A 22,020-nucleotide genomic window follows, 5' to 3' on the forward strand; every position below is an offset into this window, starting at 1 on the left:
CACGTCTGCTTGCAGCTGGTGACGTCCGGAGAGCAGCTCCCGGGGCTGCATGCCCGCCGGGCGAGCGCTTTGAAATGCAGCCTCCTCCCCGACGGGACGGAGGGGCCGCGGGGCTGGGAGGGCCGCTCCGGGGAGCGCCGGCCCGGGGCAGGGCAAAGCCGGAGGGCGGACGGTGGCGTCACCCGGGCCGGCCCGGAGCCGGCTGTCCGTGTTTCGCCATAAATAAACGCTCCCGGCCGTATAAATGCAGCAGGTGCAGGCGGCGGTGGGGCCTCGCCGCTTCAGGACGCGGACAGCGCCGCTCCGCGGGGCCGGGCCGGGCGCCGAGCCGCGCCACCAGGGGGTGCCGGAGCGGGAGCGGGCTCTCCTTGCCGCCCGCCACCTCAGGCGGGGCCATGGCAGCGGGCGTGCGGCCGGAGGGGCCGCTGGCGGAGCTCAGCCACTACGTGGTGGCGCGGCCCATCTACAGCGAGGCGGGCTTCCAGGAGGAGAACGAGCGGCTGCCGCCGCCGCCTCCCACGCTCCTGGAGCGGGCGCGGGCGATCTGCAGGTGGGTGAGGGCGGGCGGCGGCCGCGCTCCTCCGCGGTGCCGGGAGCCGTGGGAGCCTCGGGGGGCGCGGCGGGACCGCCCCGGAGCAGCGCGGAGCTGCGGTGTCCGCCTGCAGCGCTCGGCTGCTCTTCGCACCGAAGCGTGTGGGTACAGGTGCACACGCGGCGCTTCCCGTAGGCGATGGAGTTTGGGGCTCCGACAGGTGCCTCGTCCTGCAAGAAACCACCCCTGGCTCTTAAAGCATGAGTAGCCCCCCCCTTTCTTTTTTCCTTTTCCTGGCAGTTTCTCTCAGTGCTTTCCTGGTTGCTTTCTCTCAGATAAACTTTCTTGGTTGTTTTCCATCACAGCTTCCATCGCTACATTCTGTTGGGACTTTCCTGGTCGTTTTATGCCAAAGATTTATTGGTTGCTTTCTGCCAGAACCTGAGGGCCGCAAAAACGATCCAAGGGATTGAAACACCTCCCTGTGAGGACAGGAGGAGAGTTGGGGCTGCTCAGCTTGGAGGAGGCTGAGGGGAGACCTGAGAGCGGCCTTTCAGTATCTAAACGGGGATGTAGGAAAGAAGGGGACAGACTCTTAAGCTGGGTTTGTGGTGATAGGACAAGGGGAAATGGTTTCAAACTAAAAGAGGTTAGATTTGGGTTGGTTATAAAACTTTGATACAGTGAGTGTTGGTGAGGCACTGGAACAGGTTGCCCAAATAGGCAGCAGACGCCCAGTCTGTGAGATATCCAGCATCAGGCTCTGAGTTCTGACAGGGCTCTGAGCACCCGATCGAGCTGTAGGTGTCCCTGTTCATTGCTCAGGAGCTGGACCAGATGACCATTAAGGATCCCTTCTGACTCAAATAACCCAATGATTCTCTGAACTCTCTTGCATGCTTTCTGTCAGGGTGTCTTTGTTTCCTTCCTGTTGTTCTTCCTTGGTTCCTTTCGGACTGCAGCTCCACGTGGTCTGTGCGTAACAACTTGTTTTCTCTCAGCTGTTCAAGAAAAAAGGCCTTCCAGATCACCAAGTCCTTCCTGCCCATCCTGGACTGGCTTCCCAACTACCGCGTGAAGGAGTGGTTGGTCAGTGATATCATCTCGGGGGTCAGCACTGGCCTCGTTGCCACCCTGCAAGGTACGCCCTCACGCACGGCTCTCTGATGTTATGCAGATGGAATTACAAATCTGAGACTTGTTACTTAATACTAGATATTAGGTATTATCAATAAATAATTAATGCTTTCAATTTATCCCTTTTTCTCTGCCTGGCTAGAAGATCTGAATTTCCTTTGAAGTGCTGTCAAGATGTAGTTAACTTCTTTTACCCATCTTTTTACTCAAAGAACGTATTTTCAAATGCTTAAATGGTAAACTTGATGGATATTTACATTACGTGGTTTGTGAGAGAAGCATTCAGCAGATGGACAAGTAGAAGAGTGGCAGAAATAAGCAGTAATTAGTGAAACTATGCTAGCAAAATTGGGCTTAAGGTGGCGGGCTTCTCATAGACAGGTCTAGCTGTGACCCTGCTGTCAGCCAGCATATTCATTTCACCTCAGTGTTGCTCACAGTTCTTCAGGACTGGGGCAGGTGGAGTTAGCTGTGTTGACCTCACGTTTTCCCTCAGTGGAAATTGGGTGCTTACACAAGGAAGCAAAAGTTGGAGAGGCTACACTGGAATGAAGAAGAAGTTCTTTGCTTGGTTGCCAATTAGCTGCAAATGTTGCCTACTGCCTCTTTCCTCAGAGCATGCTAGAAAGGCAGACAAGGAGTGGCACGAACTCTGTGATTTAAAAATATAAATGTGATAATTCAGAAATACCAAATCATAAGATACTGGGAAAGCCGACCAAAATGGTCCTCAAAAATGAGGCTTCTGGGGTCCTAAAATGCCCCAAATCCCCAACTTCCAGCAGTTCTAAATGTCACTTGCAGACCTCCCACCAGCCCAGCAGCACAACCCACTCTTCAGCCTTTCTGAGCTCTGCCACAGTTCTGTGTTATCAATGCAGAATATTACAGTCTGCCATAGGAGCTAACAAGGACCCGATACTGATAACATCCCTTCCCTTCTTTCCTTCTCTTGCTGGGTTGAAGTTGACAAGTTGCTCGAGTATACAAAGTGAGAAGATCAGAATTTAGGTGATTTATTTTTGGTTATTAAGTTCATGATTTTCAGATGGGTGAATGTCCTGAAGCCTTATTGGTAGAGTGCATTTATACTGGTGTCTTTCCCACTTTTCTCTCAAAGGCAGACTGCTTGAACTTCACATTTGAGCCAATGTTTTGTGCCACCTGTGCAGAGGCAGGAACATCTTTCAGTAGTAACTCATCCAAGTACTAGTATGGGATATACAGTCATTTACAGTCACTGTACCCACATGCGTATCTGCAACTGATTTACAGATTAAAAACATTCTGATTTGTCTCAGGATAAATGGAGTAAATCTTCCTGAAAGTCCATTCTAGACAAGATAGTAATTTGCTGAGTGATTTTAAGAGTGAAATTCTGTTCACGTATCATTTCAGGCTTGGCATATGCTTTACTGGTGGCAGTTCCCGTTGGATATGGCCTCTATTCTGCCTTTTTCCCCATCCTGACATACTTTTTCCTGGGAACATCAAGACACATATCAGTTGGTAACCGCATATGTTCAAATTACAGTAAATTATTACAAGATGTTAATTCTTACTGCAAATATTAGTATTGAATATAAGACGGATACTTTCTAAACCATATTGGTTGTGCTGAATATTAATATTGCTGGACTTAGGGGACTTAAGACTTATTTCTTCTCTGTATGGACAGCTAATTTGAGTTGTGCCAATGCATGCCTTTTGCTTGCATTTATGCTGAAGTTTAAATCTCGTCTTTGGCAACACTCTATGCCAGAAATTACAGGATAAAGTCTGCCTCACTGGGCAGTAAGAAGAGACATTTAGTCTATCAGCAAAAGCTCAAGATGGCTAAAACACATCTCTTAGTCTTCTCCACAAGCCTTCCTTGCTACATCCTTTTTGATCATTGTGGACAATGCCACCTTCTTGCCTGTCGCGGAGTCCCAGAACCTGTGTTTCTGTTCCAGCCTCGCTGTAGGTCCTCACATCAAGGCTATGGGTAAACCTCGTTGATTCCTTCTGAATACTATCTCTAAAATATGTTTTCTCTGTCAGTTCCCTTATTTAAAATAACTGTTACAGCTTGATCACTGAATTGTCTTTTTCTCCCCTCTAACAAATAGAGCCTTCCCTCATTCACATCCACCAGTGCTAGATTGTTTTCTCTCATAAAGCTTTGGCATGATATTACAGTTTCTAATTAATTTTCTTCTCTATGGAATCAAATACATTTGTATGTTGTCTCTACCTTCTGTCTTCCACCCACCAGATCACCTCTGCTCTCCAGCTCTGAGCTCTTACCTTGACTTACACTGACATGCCTGCTTTCTACATTTTCCACTCCTTTTTATACTTCCTCCATTATGCTTACTTGTCAAGTGTACTTTTATTTATCTGTAAAATTAACTAAACCTTCTTTAAGACACCTCATGATGTTTTCCTTTTCTGTTTAATTTTAGTAAAAACTACAGCAAATCTGATTGCTTTTAGACTGTGTTTTGCTGACGTGATGATCATTTACTATCTCTGTATCTTGCCCAAAATATAGTTTCAGTCATCTTTAGCCGATGCTAAAAAGGGCAGTCCTTTCCCATAGTGCATGTTCCTGCCACCACTGTTGTGCTGGATTCCTGACCATGCAGCCATGTGGCAACCTGCACCAGTGCATTCACCCAGCTGAAAAAAGAGTAAATGAAAATGTTGTTTTCAGCTGGATAAGTGTTCTCTTGTGACTGGTGCTGGGTCACAGAACTGCTGGTGCAAATACGAGGCCTTGCTATACCCCTAAATTGGCTTAAGCAAGGCATGGAACAGCACCTCTATGTATAACAGTTCTGTTCAGGATGGAATTGTATCTCCGTGTCATGTTTGCAGTGCTGTGGCTTCTGGCCCTTTCTTTCTCTTCCTACGAAGTAATGTACCCCAGTTAAAATATTAATTTATAGTTCTGATTTAGAATTTTCATGTCTGGTCTGATAAATGCTTCCTTTTGGTGCATATTAAACTTCAGTATGTTCTATTTGTCATTACAGGTCCGTTCCCTGTAGTCAGTTTGATGGTGGGATCGGTTGTATTGAGCATGGCCCCTGATGATAATTTTCTCATAGTTGGCAGTAATGCTACAGGGACTAATGGTACCGAGATGCTGATAGACACTGACTCCAGGGATGCCCAGAGAGTGCTGATTGCTAGCACCCTCACATTTCTGGTTGGAATTTTACAGGTAAAATACTCGTCTGGAGGACACAAGATTGATACTGCTTTAATTTTAATTGGAAAACACACACCACTGAAATAGATGCCACAGCAGTGAGTCTTTTTCCTGTAGTGAAACACATACATGAAGGAAAGTCTTCTCAAGCTCTGAAGAGCTTTTGGGGGATTATTCTCCTTACCCTGGGCAGAATTGGTGGCTGAATGATGGGGGGCACAGACAACAGAAGAATAGCATTGTGATTGCGGACCAACAGACCTGCGTGAACCTAAATGGAGCATCCTTTCACACAGCTTTTAGGTCTCTTTTCTTTCCCTGGATGGCATGATGTTAAGCTACATTAATCCTCAGTGGGGAAGGATGTTCTCAAGACAATGTCAACAAAAATAAAAGAGCAAAACTTAAGAAACTGCCCAATAACGGTGTACATTTCCTTGCTTAGCAAGCTGTTACTCTTCATGATTTTTCCAGGTGGTATTTGGAGTCCTTCAGATTGGTTTCATTGTGAGGTACCTCGCAGATCCACTAGTTGGGGGATTCACAACTGCAGCTGCTTTTCAAGTGCTCGTATCACAACTGAAAATAGTCTTAAATGTTTCAACTAAAAACTATAATGGTGTCCTTTCCATAATATATGTAAGTATACCCTTCTGTTTTGTTTGGGGTTTGTGCCAGAATTTTTGCATAATTATTTATCTTCTGCTTCTATTTCGTACAGGAGTGTTTCTTGTATCTATGTAACTATGGGACATCCAGTTAGTTCTCACTCACTCTCAGGAAGATCTGCAGGTGTTCGTTTATATCTGCGTGGCTCTCAATAGCTGTTTTCTTGCTTTCCCAGGCCATAAAAGGCTAATTGTCATCCACTTCAGGCAGAACACTCTTTTTCATGTGAAATTTAAAAATAATTATGCAGCAAAGCAGTTTTTCTTCTCTGGGTTATCACTTCTGGAGGCTGTTTCACTCCCAGCCCTTGTCTCCTGTCTTATTGGGAAGCTCCTAAAGCTGAATAGTCCCAAGCCTCTTAAACCATCCTGGTCAAAGGCGTCTTTTCCATTTCATGTTGTAGCCATATCCGTGACTACAGAAGGATGTGGATTCGCACCCCGTGGCCAGGTACCTGCTGGTTAGCTAAGGTGAGGCTAAAAGTTGCTGTCCCAACTCCATTTGTTAATCTCAGAAGAAATGATCAAATGGAGAAATGTTTTGGCCGGATTACAGGGACACTGAACTCCTGGAGGCTCTCATATTACAGAGTCATCATCTCCTTCTCCAGGGAAGTTATTGAGGGTTCTTTCACTGACTTCACCATTAAACTGGTGAGGTGTGCAGTAGTTTAGCTCTTCCACAGCTCTTTGCTTTACAATAACAGGTTCCTAAAAGAGACTGCTCTGGAACAAAGAGTTTATTCTATTTCTGTTCAGACAAACCAGGCAAGAAAAAATGCGTTAGATATTTGTATTAGTAAAAACAGTCTGAATGTCATTACAAATAATGGGGAAAATATTTAGGGAAAAAAATAATCTGGTGGAGTATTTGGGGAAAGGAAATAAAAGGTATTTTTATGGGCCTTTTAACCATTGAAAACTCCTTCCCTCAAGCAATAGAAAATTAGATAAGATGCAGTACTACAAGACAAGGATGGACAGTTGATCCAGCAGGTTTTTCTCTCTCTGTTTGTTGTTGTGTGTTTGTTGTTTCCTGGCTGTTGAAGGGTGGTACATACAGTAGAAGGTATTTTTGAAAAAGAATTACACGGTTCTTCCTGCAAGGCTGTGTGAGATGCTGGCGTTTTACACTGAAGCTCAGGGCTTCTGCATTCTGGTAGGTGAGCCGGGTGGAGGTGTTTGCAGATGTGTGCAGAGCAAATGAATTGTGATTTTCTTTTTGGTCTGCTTAACAAGAGACTTGTTATGTCAGCTTCAGCAAGTCTCGGACCTGCCTCAGCAGTGGTGTGTAACAAATTGCAACACTGAGCATCTGACATTGGCAGAATTCACAACCTCCAGCTAGGAGCCCCTTGTTTCCCTGTAAAATATGGCAGAGGCAGACATGGTAAGTAAGAATGGGATCCGTGGCAAGCAGTGCAGCAGGCAGGAGGTGGTTTCAGTCACTCAAAAAGACATCTGATTCAGTGCTTCAGGAAAGGTTCTCCTTTAGCTTAGAAAACATAGCTAGTTATGCACTTCAGTGCTTTATTTCAAACCAGGTTGTTTTTATTGTGATAGAAGTGGTTCTGCCGCTGCAGTCCTCCCTTTGCCAGCAGGCAGGAAGTCTATTTTGAACCTTTTTTCCACCTTTGCTGTGCATATAATAGTCAGATTTTCTTGGAAGCGAGTGGTGAGTGAGAATTGCCTCCTAGGAGCAAAGAGGAGATAGATGGGAGAACCTGCAATTGGTGTCTTTTCTCTGATCAGCCCTTCTTGTTTTCCCTGTACACTTAGAAGTAATACTTTCGTGTTTGTATAAGCCCTATACAGCCATCAATGTCAGCTTCACAGGCTGTTGTTTGCTATAAACAATAGGACCAAGCAAGGACATAGGAAGGGTAGGTAAGGGAGCCTGTTGTTCTGCAGCTGTGAGTGCTCCAGCCTGGGGCTGACTGCTGCTGGGAGCAGGGTTAACACACCACAAGGTGAGGCTTTGCAACCACTTTTCTCAAATGCAGGACTTGCTGCAGCCTGGCAGGATCTGCACTATCATTCCCTGCATGTCAGCAATGAAAACTGGGAATTTGCAATGCACGGACTGGATGTAATGGGCATTCCAGCCAGCAGAGTTTTGCTCTCGTTTGAATTGGAAGTTGAAAATCTTTTGCTTTTTGGAAAGGGAGGAAGTTACAGATCTTCCTATCTTTTCTCTCAGGTAGGGTTTAGCTTTTGCTATTAAGTCTCAGTTTTCTAAAAAACAAGAAGCAGAAGCCCAGTGTGGACAATTATTTCAGTTCTGTTCAATACAGCTGGACATCCAGCCACCAATTGTGTAGCAGTTTGGTAGCTCATCAGACAAAGTCATCCTCAAGTTCCTCCAGGCTTGAGCAAAGGAGTCTTGGCCTCCTCCAAAACCCCATCCACCGGGATTGCCTTCTGAGTGTGTTCGCACGTATTTCAAGTGCACGTGTTTGTAATTTTTGTTTTTCAGACTCTGATTGAAACGTTTGAAAACATCGGTTCCACCAACATTGCAGATCTTATTGCTGGACTCCTCACCATTTTTGTCTGCATGCTAGTTAAGGAAATAAACGACCGATTCAAACACAAGATTCCTATACCGATACCAATAGAAGTTATTGTGGTAAGCAAAGGAGCACCAAGAAAACCCTGATAATAGCTGAAATAGGTGGGACTGGCTACAGGAGAACAGGAGCTTTTTTAAGTATTAAAACTTGTTTCGTTTGATTACAGACAATAGTAGCCACTGGCATTTCATATGCTGCCGACTTGGAAAAAAAATATAATGCAGGCATTGTTAAGAGCATTCCAAGAGGGTGAGTGCCTTTGTTTTCTGGGACATAGGTATTATTTTAATTGGCTAAAAATGACAGTGATAAGATGGAAGATATAAAAGAGATACTGAAAGCTGTAATCTGAATTTGGAACTCAGATTCCTGGAGCAGCTTCTGGAGATGTTCTGAGTTTTACTTCTGGCTCTGCCGTTTATGTCACCTGATTATGCTGCCTACTTTCTCTTCCCCTATAAAATAGGCTTAGACATGTTCATCTGATTCATGAGGTTCATCTGAGAATTCGTAAAGTGAAGAGAGGTCTACAGAAAACATAAAAAAAATAATGTAAAAGATTTTAAATAGTGAAATTTGATTTCTCTGTAGATTGAATTGCTATAAGCCTGAGTTACTCCACCATAATTCGTATTCATGCTGTTATCCCAATCAGTATTGTCCCTTACATAGTCAGAAGAGCAAGGATACTAAGGATTACACTGGTAGAGACTTTCACTTGAGAGATTCAGAGCATTTCACAGTAGTAACCTTCACATTCCATTTGGTATTCGGGCCTTGATTAATTAAAGTTTGTGGAAACGCAGTAGGGGATAAAATGTTTCTGAGGTCTTCCGTTGAAGTATGTTAACAACAATATGAAGTGCCATGAACATGTTTACATAATTCATCGTATTATCCAATGTATCCTTTATTCCATTCTTCAGAAATGTACTTTTTCACTTTGCTATCATGTTCTCATGCTGAGAACAATGGGAGCTTTGTTGCTGAGAAACAGAATCAGGATTTTGGCTATGATGAACCTGATAAGCGTGTTCTGTATGTCAGTGGGCTGTTTCCACCTTTTTATTAACTTGAAACATTACACTTCATATTATAAGCAACCTGCATGCCTCTACCTCAAACTCTGCTAAGAACATAATTTGATTGAAGTTGATAATACTAACGTGTTTTCTAAATGCTAGATTTTTGCCTCCCGAACCTCCAGATGTCAGCATGTTTTCCCAGATGATAGCAGCCTCCTTTTCTATTGCTATTGTTGCTTATGCTATTGCGGTTTCTGTGGGGAAAGTATATGCAACCAAGTATGACTATGCCATTAATGGAAACCAGGTACGTAGAACCAAACTGGTCTGTGAATGTGGGCAGTGCAAGTTCTGTTTCACAGGAACTGAAGTGTCAAAAAACTAAGTATTTTTTCAAGAGAAGTTATAGTCTGATGAGAGAAATTCTTCAGTAGCTGAAAAAAAAACCAACCCAAAAAGCTGTGAATTTTTCGGATACAAAAGGCGAAGTTTAGCTATGAATGATGGACAAATAGTTTACCTGAACTGGAGAAGTTAAAATAGCATCATAAAAGCTGGTAGTGAAATGATATTGAAGGACAGTCCAATGCTAATATGTGCCAGTGTTTATTTTGTCTCGATGAATTCAAAGATGATTAAGATCTGCAAGCAGTGGGAACTGTATTTCACAGAGAATGCAGCTGTTACACAGGAGTAGGTACGCATCATCTCAGTCTGTTCTATCAAAGAACGCGACTTTATAAGCCTGCTCTTGTAGATGGAGCTTATGGAAAGCTTCGTTTTGGAGAAAAATAGGGAGAGAGTCAAAATCAAACCTGAAGTTATATTCTTAAACATGTGTTTTGAGTGGAAGGCTCCTGTGATTCTCTCAGCTTGGTGGAAACAGCATTTCTGTCAATTATATGGGATTGCAGGCAGCTCCCAAGTGCCTCATTTCCCAGCAGAGGAATGGCCCGGATCCCAGGACATAAAGCTCCCAGGGTCCTTGTCACTTGAGCAGAACAACCAGCGTTGGTAGGTGCCAGCATCTGTGACCCTGGGGCAAACTTATGAGAACGCTGCCTGGACTCAGCACGAGTTCTTTGGGATGTCCAGAGGGAAAAACTTCTGGCTCAACTAGAAGTTTTCAGTGAAGCTGTGCTTGTGGGGTTTGTTCTTGTTGTTTTTTAAAGCTCCTGATTAGTTCCACTAATAATACAGTGCTTGGTGTTAATTAAAGGCTTGTCTAAACTCAGACTGTGGCATTGGTTAAAGTCACTTGTTTAGGATACTACACTTCAGAGTTAAATTTATACTAGTCCTTTTTTGTTGATGTGATTATGCTGAAGTAGTTCTTAACAATGTTAATTTTGATAGCACTGTTGGAAAGAAGCTGTAAAAGCCTTTAAGCTATATGATAATATGAAGGAGAGTATACTGACATCAATGTGTTGGTTTCTAAACACATACGGTTACACTGGCACAAGAGATATCTGTGTCAGTATTTAACAGCAGACACTAATCTGGACTCTTCTCAGTATTTCATTGCTACCCACTTTATAAACTGTTGCAAAAACTATTGTCATTCTCCATTGCAAAAGCGTCTTCAGGAATCTTTATTTACAGTATCATCTAATGACATTTCAGGAGTTTATTGCCTTTGGGATCAGCAACATTTTTTCTGGTGCCTTTTCTTGTTTTGTTGCAACTACTGCTCTTTCACGGACTGCAGTCCAAGAAAGTACCGGCGGAAAGACTCAGGTAATGACCCCTTCTTACTAGAACTGTGCCCAGGTGAGTTTAATACCGTATGGGGATGAAAATAATCCTAAAATGCTTGTGTCGCTGACACATAAAATGCCACAGGTATCTCAGCTAGCAGACGGTGCTCTGGTTCTGCATCATTTTTGTGGCTCTGCCAGAAGAGGGCAATCAGGTTTTACATAGGAAGATTTGCATTAGGGGTCCAAAATCCTTCCAGCCTAATGCCCTGTAATTTCATTACCTGTTAAGGCACTGAGTTTGTCCCATCTGGAATTCAGCATGAGGGAGGAAGTCCTCTCCCAGATGCCTGTGAAATACTTAAGCCCCTGTATGTTTGCCAGAGCATCCCTGCTGTATCTGCCCACGTGCCATCTTTCTTATATTCTGTGTGCTCCTTCTCTGTTTGACAGTATCCTCACACTTATTTAGCAATGGAGAAGTGCAGGATATCCAGCAGCCCCGCTTCCAGCTGACACACAGACTCCACTCCTTTAATCTCTCCGTGCAACTCAACCCCCTCAAGAGCTACTACCTTGTGTGCAGCTGTTTGCGCTACCTGCTTAATTGAATTCCCTCTGTGTTAGCTGAAGTGTGTAATGATTGCCCATGTATGCCTAAACACGGTAGCGTTTTGGCAGGTCTCCTTGTTCCTAAAGAAATGCAATGTCCAACTACTTGTGTGCCCCAGGAACAAGTACTTTGTAATCCTGGAAACATAAAATATGATCTTAATGTGCTCATCTCCTATAAACACTCTGTCCTCCGCAGGTTGCTGGTATAATCTCAGCTGGAATTGTTTTGATTGCCATTGTTGCCCTGGGGAAATTGCTGGAGCCCTTACAAAAGGTACTGTATTTGTTCTTTGCAGCATAGCCACCAGCGCTGATCAGATCCCAACGCTCAGCTTCAATGGACAGGATTAACAGCCCTGTTAGAAACTGTGGTGATTGATACCAGAGGAGGCTCAGGTTTGCAGTGCGTTTGCAGTGTGTAATGATGAACACTTTGTAAACAGAAAACTGGCAGAAGATTAAAATATCTAAATAAGCATCTTTGCTTCCAAATAACACATTTCCACCATTTTTTGTTCGCAGTCTGTGTTGGCAGCTGTAGTCATAGCTAACTTGAAAGGGATGTTCATGCAAGTGTTTGATGTTCCCCGTCTGTGGAGACAGAATAAAGTAGATGCTGTAAGTCAGCTCATTTTTTTTCTCTCCCCCCTAATGTTCTGATGTGTTTCCCTTTTGCCTTTTAGTGCTACCTAAGATTCTCCTAACTACTACATCAACAGAATTTTGTAGCGTTATCAGAAAACTTTAGATTTGCTAATACAAAGCAGTACTGTATGTATCCTTAAAACACATCTGCCATGAGATCAGGTTAAAATGCCCCATTTTAGAGTTTTACACGTTTTTATCTTTATATTTTTTTTATTTCCTATACCCCACAGTAAGGAAGCCTGTGCACTGATGGGTCCTTCATAGCAGTTACCACAGTTTACAGCAATCTTGTTTTGAGATGACTTGAAAATCAGAATTAAAATGGTTTGTGGCCATGTTTTCTGTTCTGCTTTGACCCTCTGTACAGTTTAAATGGACCAGAAAAGATTCATGCTTTGTTACCTTATTACTATCCCGCTTACCTAGATAATCTCAGATAGTCCCTACAAAATATGGCTGTTGTTTTTTTTTTGCTGTAGCAAGAAAATCCAACCTGGAATCCAAGCTAGAAAGTGGATTCATTTGGTGTATTAAGAGATATACGAGCAGAGTCTTCTTACAAACCTTACCTCAGGGTACATGCTGACATCTTCCACTTGGATTTCTGTGGAACTACCCCTCAGTGTGGATCCTAAGGAAGGAGAGCTTTGCATGAGAAGTATTTGGTGTATTCAGTCCCTACTACAATCATATTTTACAGTATGTGTCTTTGGGCAGTACCTGCTTTAGGTTAATCTGAATTTATTCGATCAGTTGTTTAATAGTTCTCTTGGTAAGTAAAAGGTCCCGCGGACTTGAGTGAGAAGTGTGTGCACTCAGCTTTGGGAAGGATTAGGTCCACTGCACGTTCTGCCTGGGCAGTGATGCAGCGAGGAAGTGAGGAGCGCACTTCAACTGCTCTGCATGAATATTCACTGGAGACTTTAGAGAGAGCCATCGACCTGCTAGCATGAAATACCTCTCTTTGGAACAGCTCTGATTCCTGGACTTCACTGAGGAGCCCCTTTCCCTCTCTATGCATCTAAGCTCTGATTTTTAAAAGTGAGGTTAATAAAACAGCTGCCATCAGAAAGAAGAAAATGCATTAGTGAATGGTATCCCCTCTAATTGCACTGAGTTAACTAGATACTTGAAAAACGTCTGTATGTTAAAAGTAATTTCCTAAAGGCTAACCATGTCTAATAAGGTAATGATGAAAGTAAGTACCCTGAAGGAAGATGAATACTTTTCTAAGCAAGTCAGCTAATTGCCAGCACGCTATGATGATTTCAAGGTTAAATTCTTCTGCTACTCCTACTGTCTGGTGTAATGAATCTTTAGGGTGACCAGGAATACTGTGTTATAATTAAGAGACTTTATTATTTCCTCTCCAGATGATCTGGGTTTTTACATGTGTAGCATCCATCATTCTGGGACTTGATTTGGGATTACTTGCTGGCCTTTTGTTTGGATTGCTGACAGTTGTGCTGAGAGTTCAGTTGTAAGTAACACAGGATCAGAAATAATTGTCATTGTTCTACCATGAAAAAGGAAGACTGTGCTGAAAAGGAGCGTGATTTGTGGCAGAAAATCTTCTTGGGCTTATGAAGATTTTTAAGTGGAAATCTTCAGATCAAAACGATGTTGTGTGCTATCGTTTAAAAACCGCATGTGTTTGTGGTTGCTCTAAGAACACCTGGTAGTGGAGTGATGAAAAACATTGGCTTTGCAGACTCTCATTTGTCCACCTTTTTACATTTTCTTGACTTTTGATGTTGTTTTTTTTTCTCAAAATCCCACATACTGCTTTCCTTCAGCTGGAGTTCAGAGAGTGCGAATGACAGCAGTAGCCAAGCATAGTGGCACTGTCAGCCAATGCATGAAAGTAGAGCCTTCCGAAAGTGGCTACAGAGTGGTAGGTTATAAAATCTGCTAACTTAGAATTTGCTACAGCTTTTAAAAAGCGTAGGTGCAGGCTGCAAGCTCTTCTGGTTTGCAAATCCAAAGAAAAATCATTGGACAACAAGCTTTAAGTCATCTGACGATGACGTAAATGTGTTGTTTCCATTGATTCAAAGTGTAAAAAGTAATTCATGTTTTCAGTCTTTTTTTTTCATTCAAAACAAAGTAAGGTGCTTTTAATACATCTTCCTAGTTTGGGAAGCAATTGAAACAAACTGTTCATCCAGATCTACATAAAAATGTCTGAGATGAAAGTACTTTGCCCTTAGAAATAACATTTCCTTGTAAGTCGGAAAAGCGCAGTGATATGAAACAAAGATACAAGACTTTCCAAAGGAAGCTATTATTTTGGTAGAAGAAAGCAGAGTACAAAAGTCTGTGACAGTTTGTGAAGCAATCACTTCAGTCCGTTGAATGCCTAAGTATAAGGTTTACTTTCACCACCTTTTTGTTTCTGTTAGTCCTTCATGGGGTGGCTTTGGAAACATTCCTGGCACAGACATCTACAAGAAGGTCAAGGACTACAAAAATGTAAGTGATCGCTGAGTTGCTTCCTTCCAATCTACAAGCATAGTACAGAGTTGTGCCTTGCCAGTTATTGACAAGTTGAATGTGGAAGTGGAGTGCTTGAAGATAATAATTTTCAGCATGACATTCTTCATCTTGATCAAGACGGTTGGTCCAAATTGCATGGAGAGCTATAAGAACCTAAAAATGGAATCAGCAAAAATATCCCATTTTGTGTGTGTGAATTAGTAGTAGTGAATTAGTAGTTAATTGCTGAAACAATTGAACTGCTTCTTAGTAGCGACAATGTAGTTTTTGCTGCTTGACCCTGCATTCTTTGGCAATAGGCTGTAGAACCAGAGGGTGTGAAGATCCTCAAGTTTTCAAGTCCAATTTTTTATGCTAACATCGATGGACTGAAAAGCAGCCTCAAATCCACAGTAAGTGATATGTGATGGTTTTGGATGCTACCTAACTGCTTTGGGTTTTCCTTAGAATTATATCTAGGTGAAATTAAATCATTTTGATGTTTTGATCCTTATCTGTAGGTGGGATTTGATGCAGTCAGGGTGTACAATAAGAGACTCAAAGCACTGAGGAAGATACAAAAGCTGATCAAGAAAGGGAAATTAAAAGCTACTAAGGTACAATTACTTTTTTCCTCCTACTCTTTCACAGGGGATTACTCCTAGAGCTTATTACTTTAGAGCTCCTCTGTACTTATCTTTAAAATAGAGATGAAAAGTAAGACTGATCACTACAGTAGGAAGACCTGTAGGACATCTAGCAGTGTGCTAGACATATTGCCACAGACCACAAGGTCCAGGCAGCTGTGACAGTCATAGTGTTAACAGCAGTGGAAGTGACAGATTCCCTGATCTTACTTCCACCCTTCACCACCTCATATTGTCCCTGTGCAGTGAAAGCACTGTCACTTTCATATGTACATGGTATTATTGTCTAGCTTCTTGTGCACAGTTAAGCTGTACCAGTTGACTTGCAGACATAATCTTACAGCTCCTCCTCTGAATATACGCTGCAGTAGGTAAATGCTTGCAGGAGTGGACAGGTACAGGTAACCTTTTAAATCTCCGGAGGTAAAAGTTCAGAATGAGTATTCTGCTGCCAGTGCTCTCAGTTCACAATGCAGTATTTCTGCATGTATTCCACTTCATGATGGAAGTTAAATGCTCACTTATGTGACAGCCCAACTTCTGACCACGTCATTTTGCCATGTAAACATATGTGGTAATTCTAATTCAAAGCTGGGTTTGAATTCAGTACTTTTGATGGGGAGAGTAGCTCCAAGATTTTTTTTATTATCATTATTGTTGATAGTGGCCTTTTTTGTAGGAAGATGCTCTGTTAACACAGTACAAATGAGGAAAGGAAATATACTGCACAGAGGAAAAGGTAGTTCATTCACTCTGTCTTGTTTGTAAATTCTTGGATACAATGTTGGTCTCATTCATTCCTGAAGCAGAAGTTGTCATGAGAAGTGTTTCCTGTAAGCTCAAACCTTTTTTTGTGATTATATTATATGTTTCATATACTATCTGCACATTAGAATGGCATCATCAGTGAGCCTGGCATTAGTAATGAAGCTTTTGAGACTGATGAGGAACCTGAAGACAATGAAGATCTTCAAGTTCCCACCAAAGAAGTGGAGATCCAAGTAGACTGGAATTCAGAACTGCCAGTCAAAGTAAACATCCCCAAGGTGCCCATCCACAGTCTCATTCTTGATTTTGGAGCAGTAACCTTCTTGGATATTGTAGCTGTGCGATCGATAAAAACGGTAAGGGCGTTATTTCTGATGTTCTGTGGAAATTAATCCAGCCAGCAGTATGTAAATCAAGAGCTGTTAGATCGCATTGCGGTTTTTAGAAGGCTGTTGTTGATAAATGTCTTCAGAACTAGGAACAGGTAGAATGTTGGTATGTGCATACTGCAGGTGAAAATAAAGCCAAAAATCTGAAGGCTGCGTAGTCAAGTGCTCTAAAATGAGTACTATAAAACGTGGCACCCATGTATGCATGCATTATGACATTTTAGTTATATATTTTCTTCCCACATGCCTCCTGTTTTAATCTGGGCACAGAATGATACTCACTCAACACAAAGGTAGTAAATGTTTTATCTTACCATCATTTTCAGTCTTTAGCCACAAGATTTATTTCTCCCCTACTACTTAAACTATAAAAGAAGGAATCATTATTAATTTATTTTTTTTTTTAGTATTTTCTTCAGCTTAATATGGGAGTGCTTCATCAACATTAGTTTATCTTCACACATTAGACTGAGGTCATAAAGTGATAATGTTCCTAGTTTAGGGAGAGGAAAATGAGGTGAAGAGATAAGTCACAAGCCTGTAGGAACAGACTGTTCAGTCTTTTATGATACCTTCTAGGTTCAGATTACCAGTTTTACCAATTCAAGTTGTAAATGGTACTATACTACTTACCAACCTGTAAAATGCTTTTTGTAGAGACTCGCCTGCCATCAGGGAGCCAGGAGTAGCATTCAGTCATAGCATTTTAACCAACTGAAATTCAGGAATGTGGCGTGACTTGGTTCAGCCCTAGTTTTGTTTCAGTTCCAGCTTTGGAGACAAATGAGATCATGGGTTCCACAGGTGCAACTCTTTCCATATGCAGCCGTTTCATCCAAGAATGCATCCATCTGGTGCATTACATGAAGGAAAATCTCAGCAAGGAAAGAATTGCACGTACCAATGAGAGATTGTATCATGTCACTCAAGGCAAATGAAGGTTTCTCAAGCCTGCAGGGACACGATTTTTCATATTATGAAAACAGAAACAGAACTTTAATAATAGACAGCAATGCATGCATGTGTAAAAAAAAACGGTTCTACTAACCGTGTCAGCAAACAGGTGCTTAACTAATAAGCCCAAAAGTATCATGAAGTTTAACCATTCCTTTTTACTATGAATAAACAAATCATGACATTTTGGAAACAAATGAAAAGCACGTGTGTACAGATGTTGATGTATGTAATATATAGATACACATTTATACGCATCGATGGATTTTGTCCTTACAGACTTTATTTATTCATGCCTTTGTTGCAAACTTTTTTTTAGATAATTAGAGAGTTTGAGAGAATTGATGTGAGAGTGTACTTTGCTTCATATCAAGGTAAGCTCTCAAATATATCTACTGCCACCCCTGTAAAGAATAAAATAAGCGTGAGAAGGGATCTCTAGGTGGGACTGTGGAAGCAGTTTTTTTTCCTAGTGAAATAATGTGAATTATCACACTGACAGCTGTGGTGGGCTGTCCTGTAATGCAAAGAATGGTGGGGTTTAAAGAAAACGTAGAAATTAAGTAATAAAAAAGTAAAACAAACAAACAAACATGGCTGGTTATTTATTTGGCTGCATATTTATTTCTGATAACTGCAGCCACCTATTTTGACATTTATTTATTCAATTACTTCAAACTGCATTAATCTGCTATATATATATGTATATATATTTCCTTTTGTAATTCAGACAACCTTATAACTCAATTGGAACGGAGTGCCTTCTTTGATGACGTTGTCAGAAAAGACATGTTCTTCCTGACTGTCCATGATGCTGTGCTCTACATCCAGAATCAAATGGCATACAGCGACAACCAGGATCCCATATTTGAGAAGGTAAAGCTATCTCAGTAGTACATTTCACTTCCTTCCATCATCTAGTGTTCATCCTTGTAATTTCTCTTCCAGCATGCCACGTGTGAAAACCAGACATAGAACTGTAGTAAAAAAACATAAGAAAAAAAGAATCTAATAACTCAGACAGATTCTGTAGTGCATGAATACTTTGCTGTTCAAAGTGTGAGTCTCTCAGGCCCAGGATCTCGTTAGTAAAATGAATGTATGGAGAGCTCCATCCTAAAACTTCTTTTCTAGTTTCTGCCACCTGGCAGCATTAGAACTTCCTCAGCTGGAGGTTGCATTTGGACCATTACTTTTAATTGTCACAGATGGAGTTTTCTTTGATGTGTTGGTTATTGTCCTTTTGGAACCTGTTTACACACTTTGGCATGATATTATCCTGTGGAGATGAGCCCTGTAATTTTAAATGTGTAATGTCACATACACTTCCTTGTGTTTGCTTTAAGCCTATTGGATCTCTGTACTGTTAACTACAGTGAATAATCATTCCCCATTCTCTTTCCCAGCACTGTTAATAATTTCATATAACTCCTTCATAAAAGTTGGAGTCCCATTCTGCTTTGTGTGTTTGTAGTTCTTCCAGGATAGTGATCATTCCTGCTGCCCTTCTGTGTGCATGCTGTAGTTGTATTCTGGTTTTCAAGATAACCGGAACATTCTGTGATGTTTAAAGATGTGGGCTTACATTATGAAAACAGCCAGATAATGTTTTTGTTTCTTTGTACCACAGTTCCTTCCCTAACAATCCCTATCGTAGTGTTAGGAATAAATGGTGTCTAACATCAACATTACAGATAAATAACTAGGATAAGGACTTGTAAGACTGTTGTTGTGGATGTTATATAGAGATGCTTCAGAATAATAAATCAACTTCAGTAATACAGAAAACGTGTAACTCATCGTGCTTCCTTCTTTCTACCAAGATTTCACTCATGCAAGAATCTAAAGAGCCTATAGAATTCACAGAAACAATCCGGCCTGCTGATGAGCTTGACGTCCAGGAAGAGGTATGGACTTGAACCTGAATGTATCAGTTACCTGTAGAATACTGCTGGTTTTATTCCTTTATAGCTCCAAGTCATGCTCTTAGGCCTGTAGAACCAAGCCCTCAACAGTTTCCTTCTCCATAGATAAATACCCAACCTGGCCACCTGGATGTCAGTGCTTAGTGGAGAAATTCAGGTGGTGGTTGTTGTTGTTTCTTCTTTTTTTATAGTGTACAGCTCTGTCACTTTAGGGCTTCTTCTAGGACTACATAGGACTTATAAAAGCTTCAGACATCCAAGCACAAAATAACAGGCAGCCTCCCACATTCCTTTCTCCTTGAACAGAGTGGGCGTCTTCTTGCATAAACTAAGCATTTTGCAGGAAGCTGGAGTTGCACAGGACCAGGTGCCTTCACACCTGCATCTTCCTGACTTGCCTGATGCAGACACAAGTCAAAGGGCAGTTGCTTCAGAACAGGCCTTTTACAGTTACCCCCAATGAGGCTACATTGAACATAGTCCCTGTGGAGTTTAACACAAACTCTTTAAAGTGGCGCATACTCAGAACTAACTGTTTCTCTTCACCCTCTCAATGTTTCTCTTAGGCTATGCGCAGACTTGCATCATGAAGATGGACTGCTGGTACTGTCTTACTCATTGCAATATTTATGCACCAGTACTATATAAGCATTTTCTGCAATGAAACCAATCTTGGCACTTGAAGAAAACAATGATTCTTTGTCTGAATGATACAGATCTCTAGAATTCTCCAAATTTTTGCTAATACTATCTCTGAAGTATTCTGGACCTCGATTCTGCAAGCACTTTCCAGTATGATACATTGGAAAAGAAGAAAATCAGAAGACTGTTCTGAACTGTATTCATTTCTGGGGTTGGGCAGGCAGAAAGTGCATTACGTTGTTATATCAGTGCTTACGGGAAGAAAAGCTGCTTTGTGCTCCACCCTCAGAAGTTGAAGAGACTGAAATCTTTGGATCACAGGCCTTTTGCTATGTGTTTGCACAATGTCTAGTGAGAGGGCGAGGATTCTGGCTGGCAATCCTACAACAGTTGTGTGACCGTCTTGACGAACGTATCTGGATTGTCCTTTCCAAGCAGATCCTTAAATTGCTACTGGTTGATGGACAGCTGAAATGGGTGACAGGTGAAAGCCACATGAACAGGAAACTGCACTGAACCACGGAAAAAAACTTTGAATATAGTAACCTTCATTAGGAAACATGTTTGGATATGGGTTCATTAGCTCTGTATTAATCCCATTGTAGCAAATCATGCACTGCTATTAATGATTTCCCCTAAAATGAAGTATATGCAGAAGATGATTTTGGCTATATATCTTTTATCAAGAGGTAGACTGGGACCTGGACTGGATCAGCTAAAACCTTAGTTCTCAAGTGCTTCATGGGTTCTGTACAACAGGCTGCTGCTGAATGCAAGTAAGAGAGGCAAAATGTCACCCAGGTTTTTAACTATGAAATATAGAAGTTTAAGTAGTTTAATGAATGATTCTATTTTTATATAGCATATTTTGTTCTTTTAATATTCTACATCAAACTGCTGCTGTTCTTTTGCAGGACACGTGTAGACATCTGACAGTCCATAATGCACAAGTGCAATAATTTACAGAAGATAAGGGAGTCGAACTTTAATCCTTATTTTAGGACTATATAGAATAGATATGCAGTAAAATCGGTGATCTTAATTTCATGAAGAAACATTTGTTTGATGGAAAACAGATCGCTACCTTCATGTTTTAGCACTATATTATTTTTTTAATGGAAAACAAAAAAGGAAAGAAAAAAAACAAACCACAAATCTTTGCACAGTGAGGTGATATATAATAGCAGAAGTATAAGCAATGTCCATGTATAATGTCCCCTCAGTATTTAAGATTCCCAGTTGTTGGCATTTATGTTGATATTTGTTAAGTCTCCTTATTTGATTACATCAGAGAATTTTTCCTATATCATACTGCACTGAGAAGAATATTGCTGCAAGTAAGGCTAGTGGAAAATCTCAGGTGAAAAGCTAAGCACTAAGTACGTTATTCTGCCCTACGGACCTGAGTGAACTCCATTAAGATCATAAACTCCTATAAATTCCAATCAGGTGGACAGGATCCTCACACAGTGGGCAAAGGCGTGAAACTGACATCTTTATTCCCTAATAAACGCAAAAAACTTCAGTTTTGGTGGCAATTGGTGTCGTTTTTTATTTCAAATGCAGTGGGGGTTTGAACTTCAAAGATGCTGCTGTTACAGTCCCAGCCGGTGACAACATGACTTCTTATTTACTGTTAAACAAATGCCCTTTGTGTGCCAGACTGGCATCTCCATGAGCTGAAACTAGGTGAGTGCTTAGGAGCCAAGCCAAACTGACCTCCTGAGATGGAAGTCTTGCTTTATATTTACATTAATGCTGAGGCACAGGCTGGGACTTGACGGTGTGTACTCTTAGCATGGCCTATCTTCATTCTCACCCCTTTCCTGGCAGTGTAACTCAGGAGCTTGGCTCTTCTGCAGAATCGCTGACAAAGCTTCTGTATCAGGCCACAGCCCTAGCCTGTATTAACCTGAATATGAAGCACTATTGCCAGTGTGTGCAGCACACAGCAATGCAGAACAAGGCCAGCAGCATTTCTCAAAGGCTGTATTGCTTTCCTAAAGCTGTATTGCTTTTCTTTAGCAAGGGAGGGCTGGAGCACCTCCTGTGTGAAGACAGGCTGAGGGAGCTGGGCTCATTCAGTCTGGAGAAGGATGGGGGGGTGACCTCATCGCAGCCTT

General features: G+C 41.7%; 1 protein-coding gene across 1 annotated transcript; it reads left to right on the forward strand.

Annotated features, from left to right (window-relative positions):
• Positions 1 to 395: 395 nt before the first annotated feature.
• SLC26A4 (solute carrier family 26 member 4) lies at positions 396 to 21,421 on the forward strand. The gene is made up of 20 exons (XM_072334117.1): positions 396 to 550; positions 1,534 to 1,673; positions 3,068 to 3,178; positions 4,690 to 4,880; positions 5,343 to 5,507; positions 8,013 to 8,165; positions 8,276 to 8,358; positions 9,294 to 9,441; positions 10,761 to 10,874; positions 11,646 to 11,723; positions 11,972 to 12,067; positions 13,471 to 13,577; positions 14,500 to 14,569; positions 14,893 to 14,985; positions 15,094 to 15,189; positions 16,113 to 16,343; positions 17,650 to 17,704; positions 18,061 to 18,206; positions 19,154 to 19,237; positions 19,822 to 21,421. The coding sequence occupies exons 1-20, from the start codon at positions 396 to 398 to the stop codon at positions 19,843 to 19,845; spliced, it is 2,340 nt and encodes a 779-aa protein (XP_072190218.1). The 3' UTR covers positions 19,846 to 21,421.
• Positions 21,422 to 22,020: the final 599 nt, after the last annotated feature.

The sequence above is a fragment of the Excalfactoria chinensis genome, chromosome 1, assembly GCF_039878825.1.
Source record: "Excalfactoria chinensis isolate bCotChi1 chromosome 1, bCotChi1.hap2, whole genome shotgun sequence".
NCBI lineage: Eukaryota > Metazoa > Chordata > Aves > Galliformes > Phasianidae > Excalfactoria > Excalfactoria chinensis.